The sequence below is a fragment of the Schistocerca serialis genome, chromosome 7 (assembly GCF_023864345.2).
Source record: "Schistocerca serialis cubense isolate TAMUIC-IGC-003099 chromosome 7, iqSchSeri2.2, whole genome shotgun sequence".
Lineage (NCBI taxonomy): Eukaryota > Metazoa > Arthropoda > Insecta > Orthoptera > Acrididae > Schistocerca > Schistocerca serialis.
Genome location: NC_064644.1, coordinates 215604037 through 215621059, shown reverse-complemented (window position 1 = coordinate 215621059; position 17023 = coordinate 215604037). Strand labels below are relative to the sequence as shown.

Genomic DNA, 17023 nt, shown 5'->3' with positions numbered 1-17023 from the left:
GCTTCCCTTTCATGCCCCTGGACTCTCTATAACTGCCATCTGGTTTCTGTACAAATTGTAAATAGCCTTTCGCTCCCTGTATTTTACCCTTGCCATGTCTAGAATTTGAAAGACTATTCCAGTCAAAATGTGGTACTGGAATATTTCACTGTTACTGCCCCTCCCCTGAACTTACTGTAAGAATTGCATAATCTGGCGTGAGCTAGTTACTTTCAGTTGAAGGGAAGGTGCAATGTTCTCAACAGAAGTTATTCGACAACCTCGCTGCCCCCCTCCCCACCCTACTCAAACTGCTGCAATCTGCTAGCAGATCTACAATAGACATGCAATATATTTTCACTAGGAATAACTATCCTGTCAATGACATTGACATTTTCAGTTTTCCTTTTCTTATGTTGTCCATTATAAAATTTATTTAAACCGCTCTCAGCCTGCCTTAGGGGGCTTTTACACTATCAAAGTTATTGCACAAAGATCTTTTACATGGCAGGAATTTTATTTGTTTAGAGTATGGTTCATGACGTAACGGTCAAAATTACAGAAACAACACGATTTAACAAAAAATCACATGTATAAACAGAGCAATAAATAACAGTTTGTATATAAGGACACTACTAATTGTAAATTTACACTCACAGAAGAGCAATCACAAACAAACGTCCAGCCTAGATAATATATGGTCAAATGCCTCTTGGGTCGCCATCAGGAAATCGTGTGGATCACCCTCATATGCCATTAGTGGGCGTTCCTGCACGATGTGTCTGACCGTCTGTCTCTCAGCGCAACATTCGCAAGGGGCCGAAGGAAGTTTACCCCACCTGTGTAAGGAGTCAGCGCATCTCCCACAACCGTTGGTTCTGATGCGATTAAGAGTTGACCAAACTTTGAGAGGGCAATCAAATCCTTTTGGTTTACTAAAGATGCATGGCATACTGTGGCAGTTTACTGCTGTTCTGCTCTCCCATTCCTCTTTCCATCGGTCATTTATTTTAAGTTGGTTTGGTGCAGCACCTGTGCGGTCTTTAATGAAGGATGCTTAGACCAGAGTCGATTTCCTTGGATGTCATGAGTATCTTCATGGATTTGTAATTGAGGGTTGTTAATGATTTTTTGAACTTCTCTAACCAGAGCATGTTCTCAGCGCAGGTTAGGAGGGGCTTTGTTACTGAGAATGGTGAAATATCAAATTTTCGACATTGCTGCAACCGGAAAAAGATCCCGCAAGAACGGGACTGACGACTGAAGAGAATCGTTCAACATGACAAGTGCAACCCTTCCGCAAATTGCTGCAGATTTCAATGCTGGGCCGTCAACAAGTGTCGGCATGCAAATCATTCAATGAAACATTATCGATACGGGCTTTCGGAGCTGAATGCCCACTCGTGTACCCTCGATGACTGCACGACACAAAGCTTTATGCCTCTCCTGGACCCATCAACACTGACATTGGACTGTTCATAACAGGAAACATGTTGCCTGGTCCGACAAGTCTCATTTCAAATTTTATCAAGCAGATGGACGTGTGCAGGTGAGGAGACAACCTCATGATTCCTTGGACCATGCATGTCAGTAGGGGACTGTTCAAGCTGGTGGAGGCTCTGTGATGGCGTGTGCAGTTGGAGTTATATGGGTCACCTGATACGTTTCGATATAACTGACTGGTAACATGTACGTAAGCATCCTGCCTGATCACCTACATCCACTCATGTCCATTGTGTGTTCTGAAGGACTTGGGCAATTCTAGCTGGACAACATGACACTCCACATGTCCAGAATTGCTACAGAGTGGCTCCAGATAAACTCTTCTGAGTTTAAACATGTTTGCTGGAACCCAATTTCCCAGACATGAGCATTATTGAGCATAACTTGGATGCCTTGTATTGTGCTATTCAGAAGAGATCTCCATCCCCCTCATACTCTTACAGATTTGTAGACAGCCCTGGAGGATTCATGGTGTCAATTCCCTCCAGCATTACTTCAGACATAAGTCAAATCCATGCCATGTCGTGTTGCAGCACTTCTGCGTGCTCCTGGGGGGCCCTACACAATATTAGCCAGTGTACCAGTTTCTTTCACTCTTCAGTGCATTTGCGAATGGACAAGTGTACATTTCAATTAAGTGCTCATGATTTCTTGCAACAGAAGAAAGCTATTCTAGTTTACAGTATTGCACTATATTATATAAATGCAGATTTTAAAAATAACACCAGAAACGTGTGAAGCTACTTACAAAGTACTTAAGGAAGGCAAATAACTGAAGGTACATCCTGGTTTTATTTCACAGCTGATGGACTCAGCAATTTTATATAGCCCTCATTACTTATTCTATTTCTGTATTCAGGATATGTCTAGTTATACATTGCTTCATTTGCTGTGTACATTTATAACAATTTTGCTGTAGCAGATGTCACATTTCAAAGCCATGCAGCGATGCAAGTGCTCCTAGCAGTTCAATTTCTCAGTGCAGCAAACAGAAGGCCAACGATTTCTTTGATAAATCTAATGTGAGGCACTACATGTGATCAAATAAATTGGACAAAAGACATTTGACAAAAGTTCCCTATTACACTAGATCCAATATTTGGACAAATCAACTTTGTCCAATAAAAACTGATAGTGTAATATCGGCCTTATAGAAGTGTTGATGTCCCATGGTTATCTTTTGTAATGATTACTGATAAAATGCTGACGTTTCACATTCTTCCTTGTGTCAGTACTTTCCTGCTGTACATAACAGTCATTCCCAATTATGAACCATATAATGATGGCATGAAGCTACTGAACTTTCAAAGTTACACAATATTTAAAAATAAAGAAGTTGTGGCACGCAACTTAGCTCAGTACCATATATACCACTTGCTCGCAGCTTTTGGATTAATTTCATTGCTCATTTTCTCAACCAGCTGATGGCCTACCCACAAAGGAATGGACTTATCCCATTCCCAGCTTTCTCACAACAAAAATGTTCTGGTCACCACAAATCAAACCTTTGATTTAAAACCCAGTATCACTGGCACTTATCTCTAACCTACAGATGTACTTAATGCAGTATTTGCATCTTCCCATTCAACCCTCCAATACTCATGCAAAATGATGTTTCTTCCTCAATCATATTAAGATGTTCCAGACCTGCCAGTTCACATGAACAATTTTCACTGAATAGAATGCCAACCTGCTTGCAACTCGGGCACTGCAGTCCTCAGTGTAACATAAAAGTGTCGAGAAGTTGTATTACGTATGCCTTGCAAGAAAAGCATGAATTGCTCAAACTCCAGGGTTTACTACTTTTCTTTCCCTTCCACAGAGCATAAAGCTTTGCTCGTTCAGTGTACATACAGTACACAAATACATTAATTATTCTGGGTAATCAGAACCATAACAGGAATCACTTGTTAAATATTTTTACTGGTGGCTAACAACTGAATTAACACAAATAGAGATGAGCCAGGGAGTGGGAAAATCGTGCCTCCAGTGAGCAGAAAGACAAGTACCTCGAGTAGCAAAGCTACTGCATACTCTAGAATACCTACTGCACTGTTGTTAATTTAGCAGAACTGAGACTCTACCAAAAAATTCCCTGCAAGTACAATGACACCCGAGCAGTAAACTTTTATACAATGTTCTTGAGATCTGTAGGAAATAATCACACCACCATTACAGACAGGTAATGAGAACACTACAAATTACAGTAAATTTGGATGAATAACACAAACATCCCATATGGACGACGTCCTTTGGTCGATACCACACATTTCAAAGAAATAGAAGCTCCACCTTTGCTTTTAAATTTTAAGTGACAAGAGAAAATTACACCAAAGTCATATACGGTATAAACCTGCTTTTACATTCCCGATATTAATGATTTCCTGCCGTTTATGACATTTATCACTCCCATCAAATTTCCTACGTCCACAATGTTAATTCGTACCCAATTTTGCACCAACATATATATAATTTTCCCGCAATTTACGCATCATGAAAAAATGTTTCTGGTGAAAAAACTAAAATTAAATGACGCTGGCTGCCAAGTACAGTTTACAAACATTACATGGTAAAGAAAGTTTCTTGACATCAGAGTGCTAAACTCAGTGGATTTGAACTGGTCAATTTGTAAAAGTTGAAACAAGTAGTGTGTGTGTATCTGCTGCCACTGCCAAACACTACTCTGATTGGAGTTAACTAGGTTTGTCCAAATAACAATATTGTGACCAATCACAACCATTCCCCAACTGTCTCTACAGCACATGCACAATTTTGTGACTGTTGTGATCATCATCACAGCTTTGTCAAATAACATTTAGCACATTTAGTCTTTTGAGCACTTGTAGCACTAGTTGACATCTTAGATCACTTTGCGTTGCTCAAACATTGTGATTAAACACAGCACCAAATTATATTATTTTTCATCCTGAGCAAAACGTGTTTCAAGAAATCACTCTTGTCATCAAGTGCAGAATTTAGGTGTGTGCGAAACCATTCTTGTCATCAAGTGCAGAATTTAGGTGTGTGCTTTTTTGTGATGTTACATTGGGAGTGAAAGTTTCCATGCGTGGTTTTCTACACAACTGAGGTGGCACAGTACCAGATAATCACAAAAAGAAGACTACACTGCAAGATACACAGAACAACTCATACACAAACACCACATAGAATACTTATGTAAACATCTGCACTTGACAACAAGAAAAATTCCCAATACCCGCTGCACTACGCATGAAAAAATACATGACTGTTACAATGTTTCATTATTTAAATAGCGAATCACTGCTGCAGCCTTTCCAACATCAATTATGGCATATTAAATTGAGTCAAACATTGTATTTCCCTGGCAGTTATCAGTTCCTGTTACATCAGCAGTTGTTATTAGATGATAATCCTTTATCAGATAAATGAATCCCTGACAAGAGTATTTTTATGCCTGTTATGTGTAAATACATAAAGTGCGAAAATACAAAGCAGTATCCTAACTTAACTCTTACAGCTTAAAATGTTATTTCCCATCCACATTTTACACTTATTTTGGAAGTTTTACCAACACAGCAACAGTCGACTTACAGCAGATGGATCTATATTTTGAAGACTAAGATTTACTACAAATTTTCAAACACACACACACACACACACACACACACACACAGTGCTGCTGTTAAAAACATTTGTGTGTAAAACTTGCAAAGTCACTTGATAACCAAGTTTTTCAGTGTCAAGCATTTTTAAAATAAAATGAACTGAAATGATCTCCCTTCACATAATAGTGACATTTGCCATATCATCAGTGGCCTCATAGTCCAGAAGTAAAGTTATCATAAATAACAAATTATCAAATTAATGGTGATTGAACTGAAATGATCTCCCTTCACATAATAGTGACATTTGCCATATCATCAGTGACCTCATAGTCCAGAAGTAAAGTTATCATAAATAACAAATTATCAAATTAATGGTGATTACTAGGACATAAAATTAGAACACTCAAAACCAGTCCTTTATCATTCTCTCAATTTCACAAGTCATAAAAAGAGCATTTAGAGCTAAGGAAATTTATGTTTGGTAATATAACAAATAAAACCTCAAAAACATACTTTATTCCTTTTATTTACAACTTTTATTTACTTAAGAGGAATGAATCTTGAACTGTGAGTGGCACCAATTCCAGGACGTCCATGTTTAACTGGTTTGTATGTGACACTGAATTCACCAAGGTAGTGTCCAATCATTTCAGGCTGCAAATAAAGAATGATTTACTAGTATCTGAAGCTGCTCAACTTAATATTTAAAATAGAACTAAACCAAAATTCTTCCACAGTATCTTTAAGTGTTCACTACTGCACCAATATAAATTTACTATGCAACTAATTATTATGATTCAGAGCAGTGGTTGTCATTTCTGGTCCCTACCACCCACTGGCGGGTGTACAAACTATCAAGTGGGGGGGCAGGAGTTTAAAAACATTTTCATTAGCTTTTCACGAAATTTTGACTACGTATTTGGTGCTTTAATTTGCTGCAACTCTGGTGTACAAATTTTATAAAATAAGTAACTTCTCTACTTTATAAGTCACGATTGCTGTAGTACTGCTGGGCAGTAGGTATGAAAGGTTGACTAGCCCTGATTCAGAGTATGAAACTGTTAATAACACTTATCAAAAAACACACTTAAAAGAAAAAACTAAAAATTACTTATATGGTATATAAATAATTTTTGAATGTGAATAATACGTGAAGCTTCAACAAGAATCATTAAATTATTGCATTCCACATCATACCAACAATGTTCCACTAAAGCCTCTTCATTTGCAGAAGTGAGCATTCGTAACTATCAGCAACACCAGAACAATTATGGAACACTAAACCACCTTTCACCTTAATAGTAACATGGAAAAAGTCACAGGAATACTCAAAATGATTTTATTTCAATAATTTGATGTTAATATCAGAGTAGAAACTTGCTGATCAAAGTACAGAGGCAAATCATATTCCACGTCATTTCACAGAGACAATAGAGCTCACCAGTTTGAGCTGTCACCTACGCACTGCAGGGGAGCGTGACTGACAAAATGTTCTAAACAGTAGTTTCCAGACAGAAAACACCACCCAGTAATGGAACTGCATTTATGTCTAACTTCAAATGTTATAAAATATGGACTGCATTGATTGGTTGCTTGGAGAAGTATCAAATGTACAGGATGAACGTAACAACTATGTGGGCATGGATGGTGACCTGTAATATCCTAAAAAGCAGTATGGATTGCCCTAAGTGGTAAACTACAGCCACGCTCATGTCAAATGATGAAACATTCAGTGTTGGCAACAATATGAAGGGCAGGACAACTGCTTGGGTAATCTGAAAAAAAGATTCAACCAGAGTGTGCAGGTGCGTACTCCGTTTGATTATCTCAAACTTGCAGTCAGAACATATCAGAGTTCCGCACCATGTGGATCTCCAGGAGTTATCAGAAAAAAATCTTTGCTACATTATATATATGGTGACTGCCAGGTCTTCCTTCTGGGATGAAGTGTTTATCAAGAAGGTAATTAACAATTCACAACAGAGAGGCAAGGGGTCGTCTAAATAGATGGGACAACATTTGGGAAAAGGAAACACAGCAATGGGCATAAAATTACCAGACAGTGGGTTTTTGATGGAATTAAGAGAAGATCAACTAAAGTCTCCGTCCTTCCTATGGGAGAAAAATCTGAAACAGGTCTTTACATCAATAACCAAAGAAAGATCCTCCCTGCCATACAACACTAGGTACTGAAAGTTTTCAACACTTCATAGACCTATCAGTTCATTCCATTCACACACACATTATGCAGAGGCTGCCGAGATGCCATCCAACGATACGACAAAAAGACTGAGCACTTCACAGCTTACATAGCTGAGTATCTGTTCCACAGAGAACACTGCACAAAAGAACTATAACATAACTTTTGACTGAGGCAGGTAAACTGGAGACAAACAGTTCCCTCCCTGATGTAGGCATAACTTGCAACAAAATATAAAGGAATTCAAAGCATTTGCTTTTCTCATCATTCAAGAATGAGAAGACATGGCTTCTCTTTGTAATGCACTGTAAAAAATTTACTATTGCTAATTTTGAACCTGCAACATGTTCAATGTTGTGGGTGTTCAATTCCATCTTTGAGATTATTAATATTTTTGGTGTGCATTCAATTCTTGGGAGTCAGCATGACTAAGCAGTGATGATTCTGATACATCATGTGTACTTTATTGTGATTAACTGATAGCAGCCAACTGCGGTGAGTTAACAACTGAATTTTAGTCAGCCAATCAAAGCTCACGTAACATGATTCACCAGATAATGACTGCAGATACTCAGAGCACAGGACTTGTGTTGTAGTGAGTGAATAGCAACATCACTTACGTAGTGCGAACGCACAAACAGGAAAGTTGATGGTTCATATTAATACATATTTAGTACGGATACAAGAAAATCTTAGCTTTCACCTATTATAATCATTAAAAAAAATTATTATTCCAACTGTGCAGACAGGTAGAGTCCAAGAGCACATCTTAAATTATGGCAGCTGAATATTTCTGACTCACCCAATTACAAATTTTACTGCTGTGCACCAAACATTTCATGGGTTACCTGGCTGAATAAATGTTCTAACAAACACTTCAATTTCTCCACAGAAAAACCAATGACATGTGAAATTGCTCAGGAATTCACCTCTCACATTAAGAGTAGTTATTGCATAATTTGTAATCTATGAAGGAACTAAAATTAATATGAATACTAACCTTGAAGTTTGGTCTTTTTACCACATTATCCTTTAAGATGCATCAAACATAAATATGACAGTACGTTTTAAATAATGGCATAAATGGGCAGGCTTCTAGGCCCAAAACTTTTCTAAGTGGCTGGCCCTCAAAGCACTAAGTTTTGAATGAGAGACAAATGCTACGTAATTTACAAAATTGCACATTCACACAAGTTAACATAATTCATCTTGAGTAAAATGAAATTTACTTTTACAGCAACGCTTTTCACATCACCAATTGCAATAATAACGAGCAACCTGGTACAAATGTGAACAGCTGTGACATTACACTCATCAAAAGTAGTTCGTTGTTTCGCAAGTATTGCACTGTCTTCGTCCTACAGCCTTTGACATTTTGTCATCTGCAGACACTTAAGATGCACTGTGTTTATTTGTTGTTGTAAATGGCACATTTTCTTTGCAACTACCATTTTATTTGGGTGTTATTTCCTTGTTTATGTTTTCTTTTGCAGTGTTATTCTACAGTAGTGGGCCAAAGTAAAAGTCTTTGTTAGAGTATCAGTTCTTAACAGTCAAATTACCAAAATTTAACTGGAAACTGAAACAATGAAAAATTCCAGAATTCGAAGCTTTTTCCCAGACAAAAACTCCTGGGTTTCTCCTAGATTTCCCAGGGTGTATATATACATCCTGTATTAATTTAACGAAACTATTATCTGCAATAATTGATGTTATTTGTTATGAATGTATTTGCTGCAATTCTTGTTGCATAGGTTAACAGCTGGAATGTTTCCTCGATGGCTGGAAATTTGAACATGACTGCCAGTAAAGTCAGAAGGTAAACAAGTTATACAACGGTAGTTTTTGCTATTGTGAAACTATGAAAAATATATATAACCATATCTTATCAGCACTTGACAGTCTGAAGTAGGCCTCACTGTGGCTCTCGATTTGATCAGCTAGTCAAATCATGCGATATCCAGATCTGTGGGACATTTGGATGTGACAGTGGCCTGCTGGCGAACGTGGGCAGCACACATGTGCTCGGCAAGGTTTCGGTCAAACTAGCATGACCACAAGAGAGAATCACTGTATTGTGCACCAAGCACATTGCAACCTCTTCACACCTGTACCTGGCATCTGAGAACAAGTAATGGTCACCCTGCAAGGTTTTGTTGCCCTGTACCATTGTTCAGAGTCAAGCAGCAACAGGACTAGGGAATTACAGTCCCATGCATTGGCTGCTGTAGCCAGAACACAAGCAGCTGTCTTTGGAGTAGTGCTGTGACCTGGAAGCACAGACTGCTGATTAATGGCACTGCCTGTGAAGAACTGCAGTTCTGCACTACCCAAGTTGCATACTTCCAGTACTCTGAGAGGCACAGTCTGGTTACTCTTGGTATCAAGTTGTGGAGACAAACTGTTGGTAATGATTACCCAGAGTCAGTATCCAGGTTCTCAAGAACCTGCTACAACAGTCATAGGCCAACATTGCCGTATTTAATATGTTTTTGCTTCTTGTGTAGTTATAATTAATTCTGGATATCTGGGTACGATATTGTGAATGTGTTCTCAAAAAGGTGATTTTTTTTTAACATAACTGGATGAAAAGAGAGCCCCATAACGCACTGAAAAGAGATCCTCACAAATCATTCAAGGTGATATACAGTATCCCCAAGGATGATTCATTTTTGAAACCATATTAAAGAAAATCCAAGAAAGTTAAATAACAAGAAAAATGTCTATTTACAACAATTGATGATATATCTTTAAAAAGGAAGCAATTAATGCATCTGACAAAGTTTGTCTAATATGCTTTATATACACATCACCTCGACATTTACTGAAAGAGAATTATCGGTAACTGGTGCAACCCAGTGTGGTTAATGTTACAGAGCTTCAATTAATTTAAATAAAGAAGTAACTATTCATTAACACAAATGTACAAAGCCAACTAAAATTCCATATTTAATGTCACAAGCACGAAAATTTCATATTTAAGTAAATAAATACATATATTTTGAAAATATTTAGTTTTTAAAAATCTACTACCCCCCCCCCCCCCCCATGAAATAAGATATGTAAATATGCAACTCTTAAGTCATGGATCATGTATAACCAAAAAAGCTGAAGAAATATGAAAGCAAAATCACTCAAACCCAGAGACTGAGGGAAAACATTGATGTAACTGTTAAGAGACTTGTGCCTCTCAGTTGATTATATTAAATGAAACCACTCAACCACGTAGAGTAAGTGAAAACCTTCACATAGCTGACATGGCTCCAAGTATTAGTTTCATTTGTCTGAAGAACAGCCTGAACAACACAACTATCAACTGGTGAATCAGTCATTGAAGCCAGCTGGTTATCCCCCACTAGCCAGCTATTATTGTGTTCACAAACTTAAAGTTACCTATTTACTGATTTTCATATTTATACATCTCCACTGATGAAGATAAGCAGTTTAATTGATGCAGCAAATTAAAGTGTTCTCCAAAATTTAACACAAAATGTGAAATACACCTCTGTTAACTGGTTTTGTCAGCTGGACTACTGCTCCTCAAATATGAAAAATTCTCATTTAGTTTGTATGTGAAGCAATGCCATTATATCAATCGAAGTGACAGCTATCATACAAACAACCAGATAATATACTTTGCCACATTTCCTAAGTTAAATAATATCGACCAAAGATACAGATGATAAAAAACCAAAACAGAAACTTTTAGAAAGTACTGTTTACAATGAATTCTACCATGTTAACTGTGAAGGATACAAAACACTATACATTAACGAATCCCACAGCAAACACACAGTAGATATTTCTCTCTAAGATATGAAATGGTTTCGTCTCTTACCTTCACCTCCACTTGGTTGAAGGTCTTTCCATTGTAAACTCCAACAATACTTCCTACCATCTCTGGCACAATTATCATATTACGAAGATGTGTCTTGACAATTTCGGGCTTTTCATTTGGTGGTGCTTCTTTCTTGGCTTTACGAAGCTTATTGACGAGAGCTAAAGGTTTGCGCTTCAGGCCTCTTGAAAACCTACGTCGAGCTCTAGCATGGAAAAGCTCCATAAGCTGATCCCTGCGGGAAAAATAAAAATGCAACACCAGTGGTTGTGAAGTTCAAATGATTCATAACATCAATGTGGTACAATATGAGATTAATTTCAAAATCTGGACCTTAAATTTCTAAAGTGTGACTTAATAAACACTACTTTCAATGTCTCAGCAAATTTCTTGCTTCAATACCCAAGTTTGCTTTTCCCCCTTCCAAATATGCAAATGGGCCTTTTTAATACAGTTAAGTCTCGTTCAGTAATCTTACACTCCAAATTAGACATTTCCTCCATATTCATCCCACACTCATTTCTTTGCAACGCCTGCCATTGTTGTAGCTTTGCAAAACAGTAAACACCATATGTTGACATGTGGAATGTAGGTTGTTGCCAGGGGTAATATATTTTTTTTGACAATAGAGGGAAAGTAATACAATTCCATGGCAGTTGAAGTCTAGACCAGGGCCAGCAGTAGTCATGGTGGTGACTAGATACTACCAACAGGTTGGCAATGCATCAGTTCACATGACCAATGGGATGATTCTTTTGCACAACCAACGAAAGGTGAGAAGAGGGGGCTATGTATTTCTAGAACCAAAATTGAAACCATTGTCTTGCTTGCTGTTTTTTGTGTATTAAAATAAGTTTTGCAAGAAATATTTTGTGATTGTGGCAGTGGGTGCTATAAAGTGAACCGGTTTAAGTGATTTTGTTCTGCATGGCAACTCCCGTTGGTCCAAGTCTCATGGATTAATTGCAGACACACAAAAATGTGTCAAATATGGTGTGAAATGACCATACAACCAATCTGCACAAGTATAATGAGTAAGGGGATCAATGTTTGTTAATAAACATCAATCCACTTACTCAGCCTTTTGCGTAGCAACATAGAGCAGATTACTATTTCACTGCTCTTTTAAATATATCACTGCCCTTGTTTTGTAGCAATAGTACAGTTTAAATAGCTGCAAGCTAAACAAAGAGCAATAAAATTTACAATCATCTTTTACAGAAATGTTTTACCCTTTCTTCCGAACAAATTGCTAAAAAACACATCTGCCTGCTGCTCTCTCACTGTATGTGTAAAACAAACAGTGGACATACCTTTCATTCCCATTGTACCCCACAGCAAGTGCAGAAAACATTCCTGCACAAAACATCTAAGTATGCCACTAGTCCTGTTCTAGACTTTTACCTTCCATACAGTGGTGAACTATCCTAACACAGGATATCTGAAATCACAGAAATCATGAAAAATGGAATACGAGATGTAAAAGCACTTGCTTGGTTCAGCCAAAAACAGAGGAGCTCCATGAGAAAATGGGAGATATTTTCAGGAGTTTATATGAAGATAGGCCTAATTTTATAGCCTACACCAAGTGCATCGATTGATGGAAAAATAAACTGTAAGCTATTGTAGGAAAACTTCGTTTCATGTTGTCTGGAATCACTGCAATCACAAACATCTAACACAAGTAAATGATTTTGACAAGGTTGTTGTCAGGGATCCATGTTTAAAAGGCATATAAACATTGACTATCTCATGTCACAGAAAGGTCTTACGAGTATGTAAGAGAATATTTGCTTCACACATAGCACTTCATTGCTGTAATTAATTTTACAAGAAATTAGATATAAACATGCTAAAGCAATATTCCTGAGAAACATGCGTAATTAGGAGAAAAAACTAGTTTAGTGGTTTATTTCCTTGATGAACCAAGGGAGAATCAGAATCATTCCACGAACATCTGCCGGAAATCGAGTAATGGTACAGATTGTTTTAAATTTCCCACAGGAAAAGGTTTCTGGATAACTATTTTGCATGCTTGCTCTTTGTTCCAAAGAGAAACCTTGCATTAAAGCATAAGAAAAACAGAAGTGACTATCTTTTGCAAATGAATGCTATCACTCAAGTAGTGTTTCTGAACAATTATTGCCACACTTTGCTTCGAAGCCCGTCATTGTAATGGATGAAGAGCTATCCTGCTGCTACAGAGAAATACCAAGTACAAACACCAGGCAACTGCTCAAGCTTTCATAAAAAAACATTCCACACTATAAGCCACCCAGCTCAACTAGTACAGATCATTAATTTAAATAACAAGTTACATAGGAAAATTTATGAGCTTTGCTTTCTTGAACCTTACCACTGTCTGTACAAACCAACTGAATTAATCTGAGCACACAGGTTTGAGGGCATGGAGACAAAATAGCATCTACCCTTCTGCATTGTGGCATGCTAAATAGCTTAAGGAAGGACTGACAGGTAGGTGAGTATGGACATAAGCCTCGAAATTATGATAATTTTACAATTAGATAGTTCATACCAAGACTCTTAACAGAAATTGTGGTTTCATGAAGTCAATTGCTGAAAGGAAGAAAATTGGGTTTAACGTCCCATCGACATCGAGCTTATTAAGAGACTGAGCAAAAGCTCGGATTGGGCAAGGATGAGGAAGGAAATCTGTCATAACCTTTGCAAGGAACCATCGCGGCATTTTCCTGGAACGGTTTAGGGAAATCACAGGAAATCTAAATCTGGGTGGTCAGACTTGTTTGAACCATCACACTCCCAAATGCAAGACCACACCTCACTTGGTCAGACTGGAGCAGAGAGTACTAGTACTACAGAGGAGACTGTGTCAGACTGACACACACACACACACACACACACACACACACACACACACATTTCTGAAATAGAAAAACACAGCAAAACTCACACAAAAGATCACTATCTCTGGTTGCTGTGGCTGGACTGTCAATGCTGTTAGTTCATCCTGGAATTTCCACTGATTGTAGCTCTTATTTTTTAAAACTCATGTTTAAAAATGTTCTTTTTTTTGCTAAAATGTCATTTGCATAAATAGTACACAAGAACTTCCTTGCCTTTATTGAATGGGAGTTTGCATCCTAAGTAGGATACTTCCTGCCACTGTAGCACATGCCATACAAAAAAGCCAAGTTTTGGAGAAATCTTCAACACACAGTACAATTGAGACTACATTTTCGGAATATGCACATATAAATACGAAATCCGCCAAATATGGCAAGTCAGCTTCCAAACCACAGAAATTAAGATGGTAGCTGCTCAATATGCTGCTGTCAGCCAATCACTGCAAGCACATGACTTGTTACCTCAGTCAACCCCACCACCAAATCAGATCTCAGTAGCAAATTTTCTTTGCAGGGACGCACAGACACACCACGAGAAACACACACATGAATAAAATGCTGATGGATATCATCTTAAAACAATATACAAACTATGTTCTCGCAAGCAAAGCCATGGTATTGCATATCTTTAATGATGAGGAGCCTGAAGTACAAGTTTCCCCAAAAGGCAATGAATTGTAATCACTAGTCATGTCTGCAGCACTCTACGAAGGAACTATTGCACCAATTTCACTGAGTGTGTGAAGTTTACCAGCCTCAATGTAAAAGTGATGCAATACTTCTTCCAGGAATGTACTCAGCTAAGTAACCAATGAAATATTTGGACTGACATCAGAGGATGGCACCTGTGAGAATCTCGCCACATCTCTCCATCTCTTGGACCTGCAGAGTTCACAACTATGGTTCAGTCTTAGGCGCTGAAAACTTCAGTACATAGAACGTTGTATGACTTGAAGCAGTCGTTAATGATGGTTATTCCACATAATATCTTTTCTTCAATCATAAATTCAATGGGTTAAGAAAGCACATTTCTGCCCCTCACCGAGTTCCACCAAACATCCAATGTCTGAAGATTTTTATGGCCCATGCCTTGTTTCCTTTTCACAAATATCAACCTGATGGGCAGGATGAGCAGAGGACGCTGTGGTGTACGGGAAGGCGTCCTTTTGAGTGACTAGAATGATACACAACAACTTCAGACAAAATTTCTATTTGTTAAGATTAATGACAGCTTGCTCCAAATGTCGAAAAACTTAAGTTAATGCAGATATGGATCATCAGGCAGTTGACTGTTGATAGGTGGTGTCATTCGATCAGTTTTAGTATGAAATAACTTGTTGCCAAAGTCAAGACTTAAGAAATCCAGTGCCTTTAAGGACTTTTTACAACCACTTTATCTATGCCTTTACGAAACACCTAAGAATCCTGTAAATGTTTCATATCAATACTTGACAATACTTCATTTCTCACATTTGCTCATTGACTTGAAAAAGTGTAGTAAATGCTTTATTTCTTTCTTTCAATTTAAACAAGTCTAATTAAACCCAGGGACCAGGGGTCATTATGTGGCTGAACAGGCAATGCCATCAAAAATACACTGTACCCACCATAGAAATACAAGAAGGCAGCAGCTTGTTTCAAGAAATGAAGTCAATAAGTAAAAAGAGACGTAACCTATACAACTACATACTCTTGGGAAGAAAAGCCCGCCATCAACCATTGAAAAAACTTGGTGCAAACTTATCAAACATGAATGAAAATAAAAGGTCAACATTAAAACAAATGAGTAATGAGAATCAAGGTGAAACTGCACATCCAATTGATGAAAGTCAAGACAGACACACTTAAGCGATAGGAATTTGCAAACTTTACAACTGGGCATTGAGCAAAGTGAAAGGAGTGGATCAATACACTTCATTACACAACGGAAGAAGATTAACTTACGACCACATTGGAAATAACTAAATCCACGAAAACCCTGCATAGTAATTCAACACACCGTTTATAGTATGAATAACTACAGACGAGGAAGAAACTATTCAGGTTACAGCCACAAACTCAACTGTCACACGATCTTTTGTTACAAAACAACTATGTTTAAGCGCATTTACTGTATAATTTCGACTGGTGAATAAATCTCTCACGTTTTCAAAGGAGGTACTTTGTTGGTCACAACACTACAAACTCCACTCGCCGTGACAGGACTATTAATATCAATAATGCTTCAAAATGGAAAACTTTTAGAAAAGATGCCTAGCAATAAAGGCAAAAGTTATACACTTCGCAGATACACTGAACGCAACAGAAAAAGAAATAGAGGAAACAACATTCGTTCACGAACTTACATAGTCATGTCCAACAACTGATCTAGATCCACCCCACGGAAAGTAAATTTCCGGAAGGTCCTCTTCTTCTTCTGGGTTTCCTCTACCTGAAAACGGAGACAACCACATTTCAAAAATTTGCGTATTAGGGAATAAAGACCATTACGGTTTATAGCACCTCTACACCTAACATCACGTTCAATTTACTAGTTACGCAGATTCGTCTACATGAAAGTAAAACTGTAGCAATCATTGACAGCGCGACAATTATCGCAATTCATTAAGATTGCATTAATTAAAACAGATTTTACCTCCGCCATGATATTCCTAAGTCCTCAACACCACACTACAGTACACACAGGAACTCGAAGGGGAACTTCCGCTTTACAACTGAGGCATTTTGTTTCCCAAAGATCAAGGAAAGCAAAGACATTCCGTTTCTCAGCATTTCTCAGCATTTAAAACTTGCATCTTAAAACACGGACGACAATTTTTCGGGGCCAATGGCAATAACGTACTGCGGTCTATTTGGAGAAGTTTACTTCCAGAATTTTCAATGCGGAGTCACATGAAAGTCCCATTTTTAAGTTCTTTATAAGGTCTAACGAGAGAGAGATACAATTTTTTTTTCTTTTTCTGAAAATGATTACTGGCAAGGAAATGAGCACGTTTACATTCGATTAAATACACTTTTTGTTTACTAGATA

The 17023-nt window shown here is 37.7% G+C and overlaps 1 protein-coding gene across 1 annotated transcript; it reads right to left on the bottom strand.

Moving 5' to 3' along the window:
- Window positions 1-5577: 5577 nt before the first annotated feature.
- Window positions 5578-16762, bottom strand: LOC126412245 (40S ribosomal protein S15). The gene is made up of 4 exons (XM_050081741.1): window positions 16628-16762; window positions 16338-16423; window positions 11108-11342; window positions 5578-5723 (listed from the first exon to the last, which is right to left on the bottom strand). Exons 1-4 carry the CDS (start codon window positions 16634-16636, stop codon window positions 5610-5612), a joined length of 444 nt encoding a protein of 147 aa, XP_049937698.1. The 5' UTR covers window positions 16637-16762; the 3' UTR covers window positions 5578-5609.
- Between the last annotated feature and the right edge of the window lie 261 nt (window positions 16763-17023).